The sequence below is a fragment of the Cheilinus undulatus genome, linkage group 16 (assembly GCF_018320785.1).
Source record: "Cheilinus undulatus linkage group 16, ASM1832078v1, whole genome shotgun sequence".
Taxonomy (NCBI): Eukaryota; Metazoa; Chordata; class Actinopteri; order Labriformes; family Labridae; genus Cheilinus; species Cheilinus undulatus.
This window is the reverse complement of record NC_054880.1, coordinates 32,927,680-32,939,951: the sequence shown is the minus strand read 5'-3', so window position 1 is coordinate 32,939,951 and position 12,272 is coordinate 32,927,680. Positions and strand designations below refer to the sequence as shown.

The window sequence follows — 12,272 nt, the reverse complement described above, 5'->3', positions numbered from 1 at the left end:
TGAATTATTTCTACAGTCTACAGTCTAAATGGAAAAACAGCAAACACAGATGACAGTAACCCTTGTAACTATCACCAAAATTTCTACGGACATTGAGTATGATCCCTACACTTTTGACTTTTACCATGGGTAAACTGATTTACCTGGAAAGGAGGTGATTAATATCAGAAATACTCAGTCCTGCAGACCTCTGAGGGTCATCTATCCAGATAGAGAGAGACCAGGGTCTAGAGGGGTCTAGTACTGAGCTAAGAGGCTAGCTGAACCCCTCTTACATATAGAAACTCTCATTTTGTTACATAAACAGTGATGTACTATCAATAAAATAAACTTTGTGAGTTGAGAGACTCAATAATGATGAGCCGTTCACGAACAAGTATGTTCTACTAAACAGCTCTTAATGTGAACCACTGTAGCTAGCTCCTTTTTGAATGCCAATTTCCTTTCCTCTACCCTTTTTCATTATCTAATCCACATTTAAAACGACAAACTTGTACCAAGTGAAGAACCATTCAGGAACAAAACAACCAGCTCTACTGTGCTGAGCCAAATGCACTGGATCCCTAAAAAGAGACGGATTTCCTGTCACAATGAGAGAGACTGGATGGACATCAGCTGAGGAAACATGGGTAAGATCAAAGAATTAAGAATTAAGAATTAAGAAAGTTTATATCTCCTACTTTGAATGCTTGGTTTAGTTGTAAACAGCTCTAAACATTGCCTTTTATCGCCCATTTTGGAATTGTCCACTACTGTGTGACGTCATCTGCAAAGAATCAGCACTTCAGAGCTAGATTTAACAACAAAAAGATTCTTTTTTAAGCTCTTAAACACAGTGTGGTTGTCTAAGTTTTACTGATTGTTGTATTCTACTCTATTTAATTTATTCTTAAAATTAAGTGTTTTCTCGAAATTATATTTCACCTTTTTCCTCATCATTTGGACTTTATTCTTGAAGTGCACAACATTGTTTTCCTTCACTCCTGACCCTAACCCTCTCCTAACAGAGGAGTGATGAGACCTGCAGGCTTCTTCCTCTCACCAACTTTTCAGCACAGTGTTCTAAAAATCCTCTGGATGTAAAAGCAGAGAGGGTGGAAGACATTAGTGATGCTAACACATTGTTAAGGCTATCCACAGATATACAGAAGAAGAGATCAGTAGCTACAACGTTTAATCCTGTTTTTACATTAACAATTCTGCAGTACTTACTCATGATTTTGCATGAGTAATACACACTTCAGCAAGTATTTTCTAACTCTATATGCCCAGGTGTATCTATGTGATGCCATCACAGCACACTACATAAATCAGAAATATTAAAAACTTTAAAAGGCTGTAAAGTACACCTACAGTTTATCCTTCAGACATAAATATAGATGTAGATCCTTCAGTTAACAGGGCCCTCTTCTTTGGAATCATCTACCTGTCAGGGTCAAAGAGGCAGACACTCTCTCTTTAACAGTAGGTTTAAAACTTTCCTCTTTGATGAAGCGTATAGGTAGGGTTGGGGGGGGGGGGTGTCATAGCACATTCTCTCCCTCCCTCTCTCTCTATTTCTGGCCCCTGTGCTGCATAGATTCATCTGTAACCTTGGTTTGGTGGTATTATAAGTATTATATTTATATTTTATACATCTTTCTCTGTTACGGCGATCACTGCTTCACCTATAAACATCATTCATACTTCTATAATCGTTACTAAAACTGTATCATTAAACCTAAGAACAATACTAATTTACTGCTATATATGCTGCTATTTATACTGCTATTTATCCTTAATAGTCCCTCTATTTCATTACCATCCTAGCTACTAATGCTGATACTAATTGTACCAATATCCTTCAAAATGGGAGCTCACAACTGCCATGAATTTATCTTCCATTTGTTGAGGCCCTTTGCCGCATGTCTCTCCCCCACTCTTGTCCCTGTTTCCTCAGCTATCCAGTAAAGGCATGAAAAGGCCCAATATATATATATATATATTGGGCCTTTAACAAAAAAAAAAAAACAACAACATGAGTCTTGCCTGCCCATTAAAGGAAACAGTGGTCACTGTAATGGGGATAAATACTGCTAGTGCTGTGCTCATGGTGATTAACACTGGTCTGTATTATAATAGGGTATAGTCTTTTCGCATATTATTCAAGATTAATGCTGGTCTATTATAGGCAACAGCAGAGACAGTCCAGACCTGCCCTCTATGTAAAGTGTCTTGAGATAACTTTGGTTATGAATTGGCTCTATACAAACAATGATTGATTGATTGATTGATTGATATTATGTTCATTATTCTGTTGTATTATTTTAACATTCTCAGGAGATATAACACGGTTCATTTCTCTGTTGCTTTTAATTTGAATAGTTTTTTCCTCATCTTCTATGTTTAATCCACCACAGCCTGTAGCAACCATCACAGGTAGTTCTCAATGACACTTGAAAGATCAGACTCTAAACTACATGATCGTCAGCGTAGTAATAAATGAGGGAAACCTCATTAGGACTTTTTCAGCTTATCACATACATTTAAAGCAGCTAACTAGTGTGCACATAGCTAATGGGTTGAAATGTTTAAACTTGATATAAGACTATATAACTCAATGAACCAGCCTAATTTTTACTTTCAGTCATCTTCTATTGTCAGTAAATTACAAAGAGCTGAAGCGTTTTTTCATTTACACTATATTCTATATCAATATGACTTAAACGTTAACAGCATTCAGCCTCATTTTAAGTAGCAGCTGTGTTAAAAAGTCAGTGGAGTCCACCACTCATAATCGACATGCTTTTACAGCTGCCTGCTCACTTACAGAGTGTAAAAACTATATTGACTTGGCGACAGATTCTCAGTCAGGTTTATCTACGAGTTGATTTAGGTGCTGTCAGTGTGAATTTCATATGGAATTTAGGACAAGAGCTGGTTGAGGATTTACAGTCTGTGCAGGTTTCTTTTCCCTCTGGTATGGGGCCTAGAACTGAGACCGTGATATACGACTGAGGCTCCCTGATACCCGTCCCCTCTGTCACAACTGTCTCCCTCTGCCTATCACAGCCCGGCCTCTGCAAAGGTGCAGAAAGTTACACATTGACAGGGAAGGAATTTTTATGGTGGAGTTCTGTTGACCTGTGCATGGTTTCATATGAGAATGATTCAGCATGCACGCTTGTATGCATGCGTCAGTGATTCAGTCCCACCTAAGGGAGCATGTACCTGCATCCACCCACCCCTCAGCCTCCCATCCTGCACCCGCTGTCTGTGTCTCCTACACCTCCTCCTTCCACATAGTCCACATTCTTTCTCCTGACCTCCATTCATCCTTCCATCCACCCCTCCGCCCTCCCTCTGTCTGGGTTAATAAGAAGCCTACTGTTCCCTGCACTGTTCTCAGGTAGGTCTATGCTGTTGTTGGCACATTTTACACTTCTGCCTGGAGAGACTGAATGGCACTATGGCTGTGTGGGGAGTCCACCTGTTGTCCAGTGGGCTAGCTGTGCAGTAAGTCTCCCACTTACCTTTTTTTAAGGAGGGCAAGTGAGGTAGTTTTGCTCTTCTTCTTACCCAAAATTTATACCTTATTTTGATTTTTTAACTCCCTTGTGTTGCCTAAACAAAAAGAGGATAAACTTGGGGGTTTAAGCTTGCCAATCGACCTTTCCCCTAATCCCTATTATTCCTCTTTTGTGTGAGTTAACAAAGAAGCTGAAATGCATTGTAATTGCCATTAATTTTAAGGTGTCCTGCAGCTTTTGACTATAATCCAGCACAAAGTCTTCCAGTGGGGTGTCTGTGCTGCTGTCTGAATGATCCTGACTAACTGTGACAGGCCCACACACCCTCCAACAAAACCCACACAAACACGGGGGCTTCTGCACCCTTCCCTTACCGATGAAAGGCGGCTGCACGCCTAAACAGTGACCCCAGAAGTCAGGGCAGCAGTCGGACACTGTACGGTTGCAGAACAGGTCGCAGTAGCAGATGGTGTCCAGGTAGGGGACCGTGCACAGGTCGTCTCTGCCGGGGCAGCAGCCTCCTCTCCTCTGGCAGTATGAGCCATACGGGTCCCTGATGCCACCGATGTGGAGTGGACTTGCAAGCTCCCTTTTGGTTCTCCTGGACAGGATTCTGTCTGCAGAGCTCTCCTCCACCAAAAGGAGCAATGCCACCATGGACAATAACAGGAGCTTCATGATGGGTCTGTGTGAAGAAAGGAGATAGAAGATCTTAAAAGACTGTTCTTCTCAGGGCTTTTATTTTGATAAGGTGGAAATCTTCACACTTCACAAACTGAGAGGTGAATAGGCCACACTGGGAAGAGCTTTATTAGGTTATGACTGCTGCCAGCTCACTCTTCAGCCTTATCCCTGCAATGTAAGTCACACAACACACCCTCAGTAATACACACTGAAGATACACTAAAATAGAGCTTGCAGCAAGAAGTCCCACATGATACTTGGAGATCATCAGCTTATTTTTTTCCAGTTTTCCCTTCCAGCAGCCAAGACAAACAGCAGCTAAATATGAAAATACGCTTAGCAAGAAAGTGATGGAAAACAAGGATTCAATGTAAGAAACAGAGGTCTTTAAATATGTCTGCTGATGTATGACAGGGTCACTTCAGATCTTAAGGTGAAAGGTGAAATGACTAAATATGTATGCAGTTCCTTTCTTCAACACTAAACCTTCATAAGTGCAGGTATTTGCATCCTGCACTGCTATTATATTAATGTTTGCCTTTCATATGCACATAAACCCATCTGAGCTCCAGTCACTCTGCAATTAAATATTTTAAACAGAAACACAGCAGTGCAGTTCCCAGAGAGAGGGAGGGGACATTATCAGCCAAGATTAGTTTGTTATCACAGGCACGGAAATAAGTAATGTCCTGCTGTCAGGACTAATCAGTCACACTGGAGGAAAACTGTTACAGCAGATTTAATGGACCTCAGTGATAATGAAGTTTATCCTAATGCAGGGGCGGAGGGAAATACACACATACAGTGCATGTCTTTTTAGCACAGCCACATGAGCCAACGATCATCTGATCATCAGCTCAGACTGCAGAGGAAAATTAGCCTCAGACTTACATTGGCCCCCTACATCAAATACTAACACTTATGTTCATGATTGTATATGCCTCAAGGCTATTATGAGGAGTTCTTGACATTGCTAGAATTTTTGATAAGTTATAAAGTTCATTCATGCAAATGTATTAAAAATTTTGAAAACTGAAATACAGCATTGACAGCCTTTCCATCAACAATGATAATTTAGCTCAGGTTCCCCCATTTCTCTAGATCCTTGCTGAGAAGTTTCTCCTCCTTGATTGGAGTCTACCTGTGGTAAATTAAACTGATTGGACATGATTTGGAAAGGCCTCACAGCTGACAATGCATACCAGAGCAAAAACCAAGCCATGAGGTCAGAGGAACTGCCTGCAGAGCTCAGAGACAGGATTGTTGACAGGCACAGGTCTGGGGAAGGCTAGAAAAACATTTCCGTTGTGATGAAGGTTCCCAAGAGCACAGTGGCCTCCAGAGTTCTCAAATGGAAGAAGTTTGGTACAAATAGGACTGTTATTTCAGTGTGCCCCCTACAACCCTCCTCCACCCCAGCGACCTCCATTAGATTCTCTTCCAAGAGCTAGTCGCCCAGCCACACTGAGCAATAAGGGGAGGAAGGCCTTAGTAAGAGAGGTGACCAAGAACCAGATGGTCCCTCTGACTGAGCTCCAGAGATCCTATGTGGAGACGGGACAAAGTTCCAGAAGGACAACCATCACTGCAGTCTTCCACTGATCTAAGCTTTAAGGCAGAGTGGATAGATAGAAGATCCTCTCAGTGCAAAACACATGAAAGCCTGCTGAGCTTGCAACAAAAAAGACTGTGTAAAAGCCTAGCAAGCGTTCATATGTTTTCCTCATGCAGAGAGGTTAGAGCTTTTCCAAAGCATGTCCAAACAATTTCCACAGGTGGACTCCAATCAAGGTGTAGAAACATCTCAGAAAAATTCAGAGTAATTGGGGAACCCCTGACAAAGTTCAAGTGTGTTTGCAAAGCGTCTGATTACTTAGGTCAATATGATATCTGTTTTATACTCTAATATCCAGCGCGGCGTGAGTAGCAGCTTGTTACAGCAGATCCCTCATCGGGGGGACATTTGAAAATCAGGGGATCAATACAAGTTTATCTTATCTTATATTTCAGTTTTACTTTCAATAAATGTACACAATTTTCTAAAATTCTTATTTTACTTTCCTTGAACTACGTGTAGATTAATGAGAATAAAAATAAAGGTTTTAGGCTGAAGCATCAGGCTGCAACTTAGCAAAACTGAAAGGAGAAGAGGGTCTGAATACTTTGTGGATATTTGAAAAAAAAAGAAAAACAGAAAATGTGCAAAGTAAGATCAGCAGTAAGACTTCTACAGGAGGTGCCAGTGGTTCCTGCAGAAGTGGGTACACTTGATTTATGCTCCATATTTGTTTTCACTGAACCATCCTGCAAAAGATACACCGCCTGTGTTACAGACTGCTTTTGAATGTTTGGAACACCTAAAACCAGCTGTTTAACATTTGTACCAGGACAAAAAACTTTTGCTGCTTGACAACAGGAAGTCACAACGGCGCCATTAGCATTGCAAGATAGCCGAGGGAACCCACCCTACTCTGTCTCTGATTGGCTTATCCTGATATTCTTAACAACAATGATTGGTACCAGTGGCAGAGTAAGGTAGGTCAAACCTTTGCAAAAAAATTCAGCAAGATGTGCCTGAAAGGGGACTGAAAAATCGTAATACTATATGCAGACTAAAACATGAGTGCGTATACCTACACATGCCCTGCACTACACCACTGGAGGGTGCTAAAGTTGAGACAATCACAGGAGCTTTAATTTTGCATCAAGCAGACACAAAGTGGACTGAAGCATATATGTAAGTGAGGGTTAGTCCCTTATTACATGGATTTTAACTGAAGGAAAAAGAGGGGGACAAATCAAATCAGATTCAGACATACTGCTTTTTCAACAGGGGGTGCCAAAATCAAAACAAACTGAAAGTAAAACACCATGAAGAGAATATAGGGTCTTAATTTTTACAAATAAATTAACCTTACTACATACCACAGCTTTAAACTCACTGTTTATCTGGTGATATGCTTATAATCATTTTGGGTTGTTCCTTATAATACATTTTAAACTTACTGATGGCGCTGATAAACTTGTGTTTCCTGACTGTTTGACTGCCATAAGTGTTGGATGAGTAATGATTATGAACTGATAAAGTGAGATCCCTATTATTGCCTCAGAAAACATCTTCTCCAATGTTGTGAAAGTTTTTGGTTCCCTGCCATCAAATTTTTAAAGAAACTCCTTAAAATCTTGGGTAATTTTTTGATCATCCATTGCTTTTTCATCAACATGTTAAATCACTGAGCAAATCTTGTTTCTTTCATTTAAGAAGCATGACTGGACTGAAATATATTGTGACTCAAGGTGAGTTAGAAATTCTCGTCTATACTTTTTTTTTCTTCCCAGATTGATTATAGTAATTCTCTTTTTACCTGCTTGCATAAATCCTCTCTGCTGCAAGATTGCTGACTGGGTTCAGCAGGACAACTGACATCACTCACACTGGCTCCCACTCAGATTCCAAATTCATTCATTCATTTTTTTTTCTATAAAAGCCCCTGCATAGGCAGGGGCTTTGGTATATCTCTGACCTGCTCAGCCTCTACATCCCCAGTTGACCCCTCAGGTCTCTGATCAGGGTCTTCTTGTGGTCCCTCAGGTTTGTTAAAAAATAAGGTTGTGTTTGAACATCCAAAACACTCATTTTGTCATTTGCATTTTTTCTGTGTTTTCATATTTTTGATGCTTTGTTATTATTTTGTTCTCATTTTATTTTAACTGTAGTAAAGCTCTGTGAAAGGTGCTATACAATACATTTTGATATAAAGTGATGAAACTGAACATAGCTGCAGTGTCAGTGATACCGTTCCTTCATTGCTTCTAATAATGACTCTAGTTATTCTCTTATATAACCATAAATGCTTCCTACATAACACCTTTAATGATCAGGATTAGAGCGAGCTTCTCACTCTCACTTGCAGGTTTAACAAAGGTCAAACAATAATCCACATGTAGGCCTGTCTGTGTGCCGGTCTCAGGTTACCAGATGGATGTGAGGGCCACACAAAGACGGAGGGGTCGACCCTCTGCTTACATAAATAGCATCATTAATTAACCAATCAGATCTCAGGGCACAATGGACACTCTGCACATAAAGCAGGGGCTCCGGAAAGATCTTTGCTGCGCTGTTTTCTGCATGACTGTGCCTTTAGTTGCCACACTCACACATCCCACACACACTCTGGAGCATATGGCAGCATGGGATGGGCTGGTCTCCTCCTTCACACAACTGTTTTGTTGTGGCAGACTGTGAGCAGCAGTGCAATAAAACACCCAGCAGTCTGCTCGACGGGCTGCTGAGGCCTTCAGGTCAAACTGAGGGTGTAAAAAACACATCACACTGGCTGGTGTCTGTGCCATAATCTATAACTTCCCCATACTTAGAGACTCATGTAGCTCGTTTAAACTAATTAAAGCTCATCAAAGAAGTCTTGTTCTGTGTTGATTTTGGCGCCCCCTGTGGATGAGGTAGTCAGCTTTGATTTTGATCAATACATCCAACAGCTTATCCCATTTGGGGTTGTGGGGGCCCGCAGCCCATCCCACCTGTCATTGGGTGAAGGCGCGGTACACCCTGGGCTGACACATAGAGACAAACGACTAGGCGGTCTCACCCAATTTAGAGGCACAAATTAACCTGATGAGCATGTCTCAGTGGGAAGAAATCAGAGTGCCTGGAGAGAACCCATGCATGCACAGGGAGAACATACAAACCCTGCACAGAAGATCCTGATTGGGAGGCGAACCAGGGACCCTCTTGCTGTAAAGGAAGAGTGCTAGCCCCCACACCCCTGTGCAGCCCACTGTCTGATTCATGCATCACAAAAATGCTTCTTTTAACAGGAAAAGCAATCACATATTAGCCCCATTCACACCTGCACCAAACTCTGGAAAATGTCTCAGGTGAGCTGAAGATGGGAATGAATAGAGTACTCTGGCTTTACCCTGAAATCCTTTCTGCTTGCCCCTTAATATTTGTCCCCAATTCTTCTTCATTGACGGGATAAATGCTGGAAAACCTCCTGCTGTGAGGGACATGTGTGAACATGCAGATCAGGACATTTTCAGCAGGTTTAAAGGGCTATTTAGAATATTTGCTGCTAAGTACTATTTAAAAAGTCTGTTTAAGACCAAACATAGTTACATTTTTTCATCTAGTGGCAACTCCACAGCAGCTTTTACATTAGCATTAGAAATTAACCATATACAAATTTAAAAAAAAATTGATTTGATTATATCAGAATAATAATCTGATAATCTGATTCACTTTCATGGGTCATAAAGAGGGCTCTGTATTTAAAGAAGCTAAAATCGGCTTTTTCCTTGGCAGGTCTTGGGGGGGCCTTGTTACTTTTCCTCTTTTTACTTAGCAACTTCCTTTTTCTGTGGCTATGATCTTCAGTCTCAGTTGTATACAAACTGGAGGTCAATTTAAGACAGAAAGATCCAGTTTGTATAAAAAAAGTCATCCTCTGACAGCCCTAGTTCCTACGTTTTTCTTCATATATCACAGTGAGCCTGAGCACGCTCAGTGTAATGAAAATGAGTGGTACAGAAGCTGCCATATGGCTCTTTAATGCTGCAGACAGCTGCAGCTGGGCAACTGATCCCACACAGATAAACCATTAGCATATCACACATACACACTCTAACACATAAAAACATCAATACACACATAACACAAGAGGAGTTTTAGAAGTTTGAGTGCCTTGTTAAAGTTGTGTCTCATGGCTTTAATTAGAGCCTGATTGATTTTTAGTAACACTGGGATTTAATGAGAATAAAGGGTCAGTTCAGCTGTTTTCTGCTTATCATAATTGGGATCAGGTCAGCTATTGTTGACTTAAGTTTAGGGATATAAGGATCAAAATTGAACAGAAACACAGTTTTGCAGATGCACAGTTTTTAAACCACTGTAAGAAACTTTCAGGTTGAATTTTTTGATGATTGCTACAGAGAAAAGATTGGCACAGTATATCTTGTGATCTTCGCCTTTGTAGACCTGAGTGGTGTTTTTTAGTTAAAAATCTCACCCTGACAAGTTTTTAAAAACTTTGAGACCTGAACTGAAAAAAGTACTACCGCTTTTTGCACCGTTAACAGTCAACAGTGACAGGGAAATGAGATCTCTCTGTAAAACTGGACCAGAGCTGAATTCTCTGATTTATCTAAGAGATTATGAAATGTCAGATGGTATTGGGCAAATCAATTGTTTTTGGTAATAAATGCCCAATTTTGATGATTTCTGGCACATTTAATGTCTCTATTCCATCAACATGCCTTATGGTGACATTAATCATATACACTATAGCAGATGTGCTGAGCTGATTCTAAACAATTTAACTATTTAAAAGCAGAATAAAGCTTTTAGTCAGGGAAGAGCTGTCAGAATAAGGGTGGGCTGTACAGATGTTTAAGCCGGCAGCAGGTAGCCCAGATGTTGGAGGACTGGACTGGTGTTTTTTTCACAGTACAGGGTGTATTTAATCACAGTGAGTTGAATCAAATCAGACAGGGGTCTGGGATCATCCATCACTGAATTCCCTGAATTCTGGAGAATATTCATGCAAAAAAATTTTTAGAGGAAGATGTTTAAATAAGGTTGGCTATAATGAATAAGGACACATCGTAGTCAAAGTGCCTTCTAAAATTCAAGACCTCTCATTGGGAAAAATCAAACTTTTTAAGACCTTTAACGGCCTTAAATTCTAAATTCAAGACTTTTCAAGGATCTGCAGGAACCCTGGTTTTTAATAGACACCTACCCTGTGACAGGTGTGGCAGACAATAAAACTGAAGCACCTGCAGAGTAAGCTTTGTCTCTCTGATAGTCTTTTTTTTTTTTTTTTTGCTTTCTTAAGTCATTAATAAGTGTCCTTATTAGTTTTAGTCTGTTACATTACTAGCTCAAAGCTCGTCCCAGTAGCTTTCAACACAGATATTAAATCATCTATCATAACTTGGATATGTTAGAAATATCCAGGAGGTAAGTGCTTGTTTCTGTGTTGTAATTTGTTGATTAAATCAGTGTATATTCACAGTGCGCACGTCCTCTGACTCCACTATCCTGAAAGTTTTTTGCACCGCTAAAGCCCAGATATCCGTGCACCACCCACCAGATAATTCAGGCATCTTGGCTCAGAGTGTGTCTCTGCACAAAAGCTCTTTCAGCTCCATTTCCCTCTGTGTACAGTCCTTGACTTTTATCTGTCAGACTTATTTTTGAAAACACCCACGAGGTTGGGGGTAAAGCTGAGGACATTTATAAAAAAAACTACAGGTGTCTAATGTGGTCTGTAGGACAGGTGAATGATGGGAAAAGAGGCTCATTGTGAGCAGTGAACTCAACAACCTCTGGCAGAAAGAAACACCAGTTTCCATTCATTTTCTCAGAGCTATTAATAACATGTTAAATATTGTGCTCTCAAAATCACACCCTGAAGGTCAATATTGTGTAACAGAAAAAAAAATCTTTGGCTAAACTAAGCTCTGATCCAGCATGTGATGGTAAAGTGTCCATAAATCAGGGATATTTCTTTAACATGAGATCATCTCGCTGCACCTGCCTTGTATCAAAGAAAGCTGCTGTAAAGTGGAAGTTCAGTGTAAATAAAAGCTATTGTTACCTTGAGTTGACAGAGAAATCCTGCTTTTGTAATCCAAAAGAAAAATCAGCAGAAGTCTGGGGTCAGTTCTTCACAGGTGGCAGTAAAAGGTCAGTCTCTCTTTCCCTCTCCTGTCCCTCCTCTCCCTCTCTGTCTCTCTCTTTCACTCTCACAGGATCTGCTCTGTCACAATCTCCCCTCTCTATATACAGGCAGGCGGCAGGAGCTAACCACTCCCCCAGCCTCGACCCCCCCTCGCCCTCCAGTCTCTGCCCTCTCTCACTCTCTGTAGCACTCACTCCTTCAGGTCTGCTATCTCTTCACGCTTCTCCTATCAGACTGACGCCTCCAATCTGAAAGTGAAATAGTCTGCAGACTCTTCTGACTTCACTTTGTCTTCTCTCCTCTGCCACTTTCTCTAACAGCAGCTTCCTTCCTTCTGTATTTTTACGTCCCCCCTGCAGGGTCAAATCTGCTTCTG

The 12,272-nt window shown here is 40.8% G+C and overlaps 1 protein-coding gene across 1 annotated transcript in view; it reads right to left on the bottom strand.

Annotated features, from left to right (window-relative positions):
- The window catches only part of tinagl1 (tubulointerstitial nephritis antigen-like 1), a 48,385-nt gene extending 36,427 nt beyond the window's left edge, over positions 1–11,958 (bottom strand). The window contains exons 1-2 of the mRNA XM_041808201.1: positions 11,813–11,958; positions 3,884–4,194 (exon numbers count right to left, since the gene is read on the bottom strand). Of these exons, the coding sequence (XP_041664135.1) occupies positions 3,884–4,187 (304 nt within the window). The 5' untranslated portion in view covers positions 4,188–4,194; positions 11,813–11,958. The remainder of the gene's footprint in view (positions 1–3,883; positions 4,195–11,812) is intronic.
- Positions 11,959–12,272: the final 314 nt, after the last annotated feature.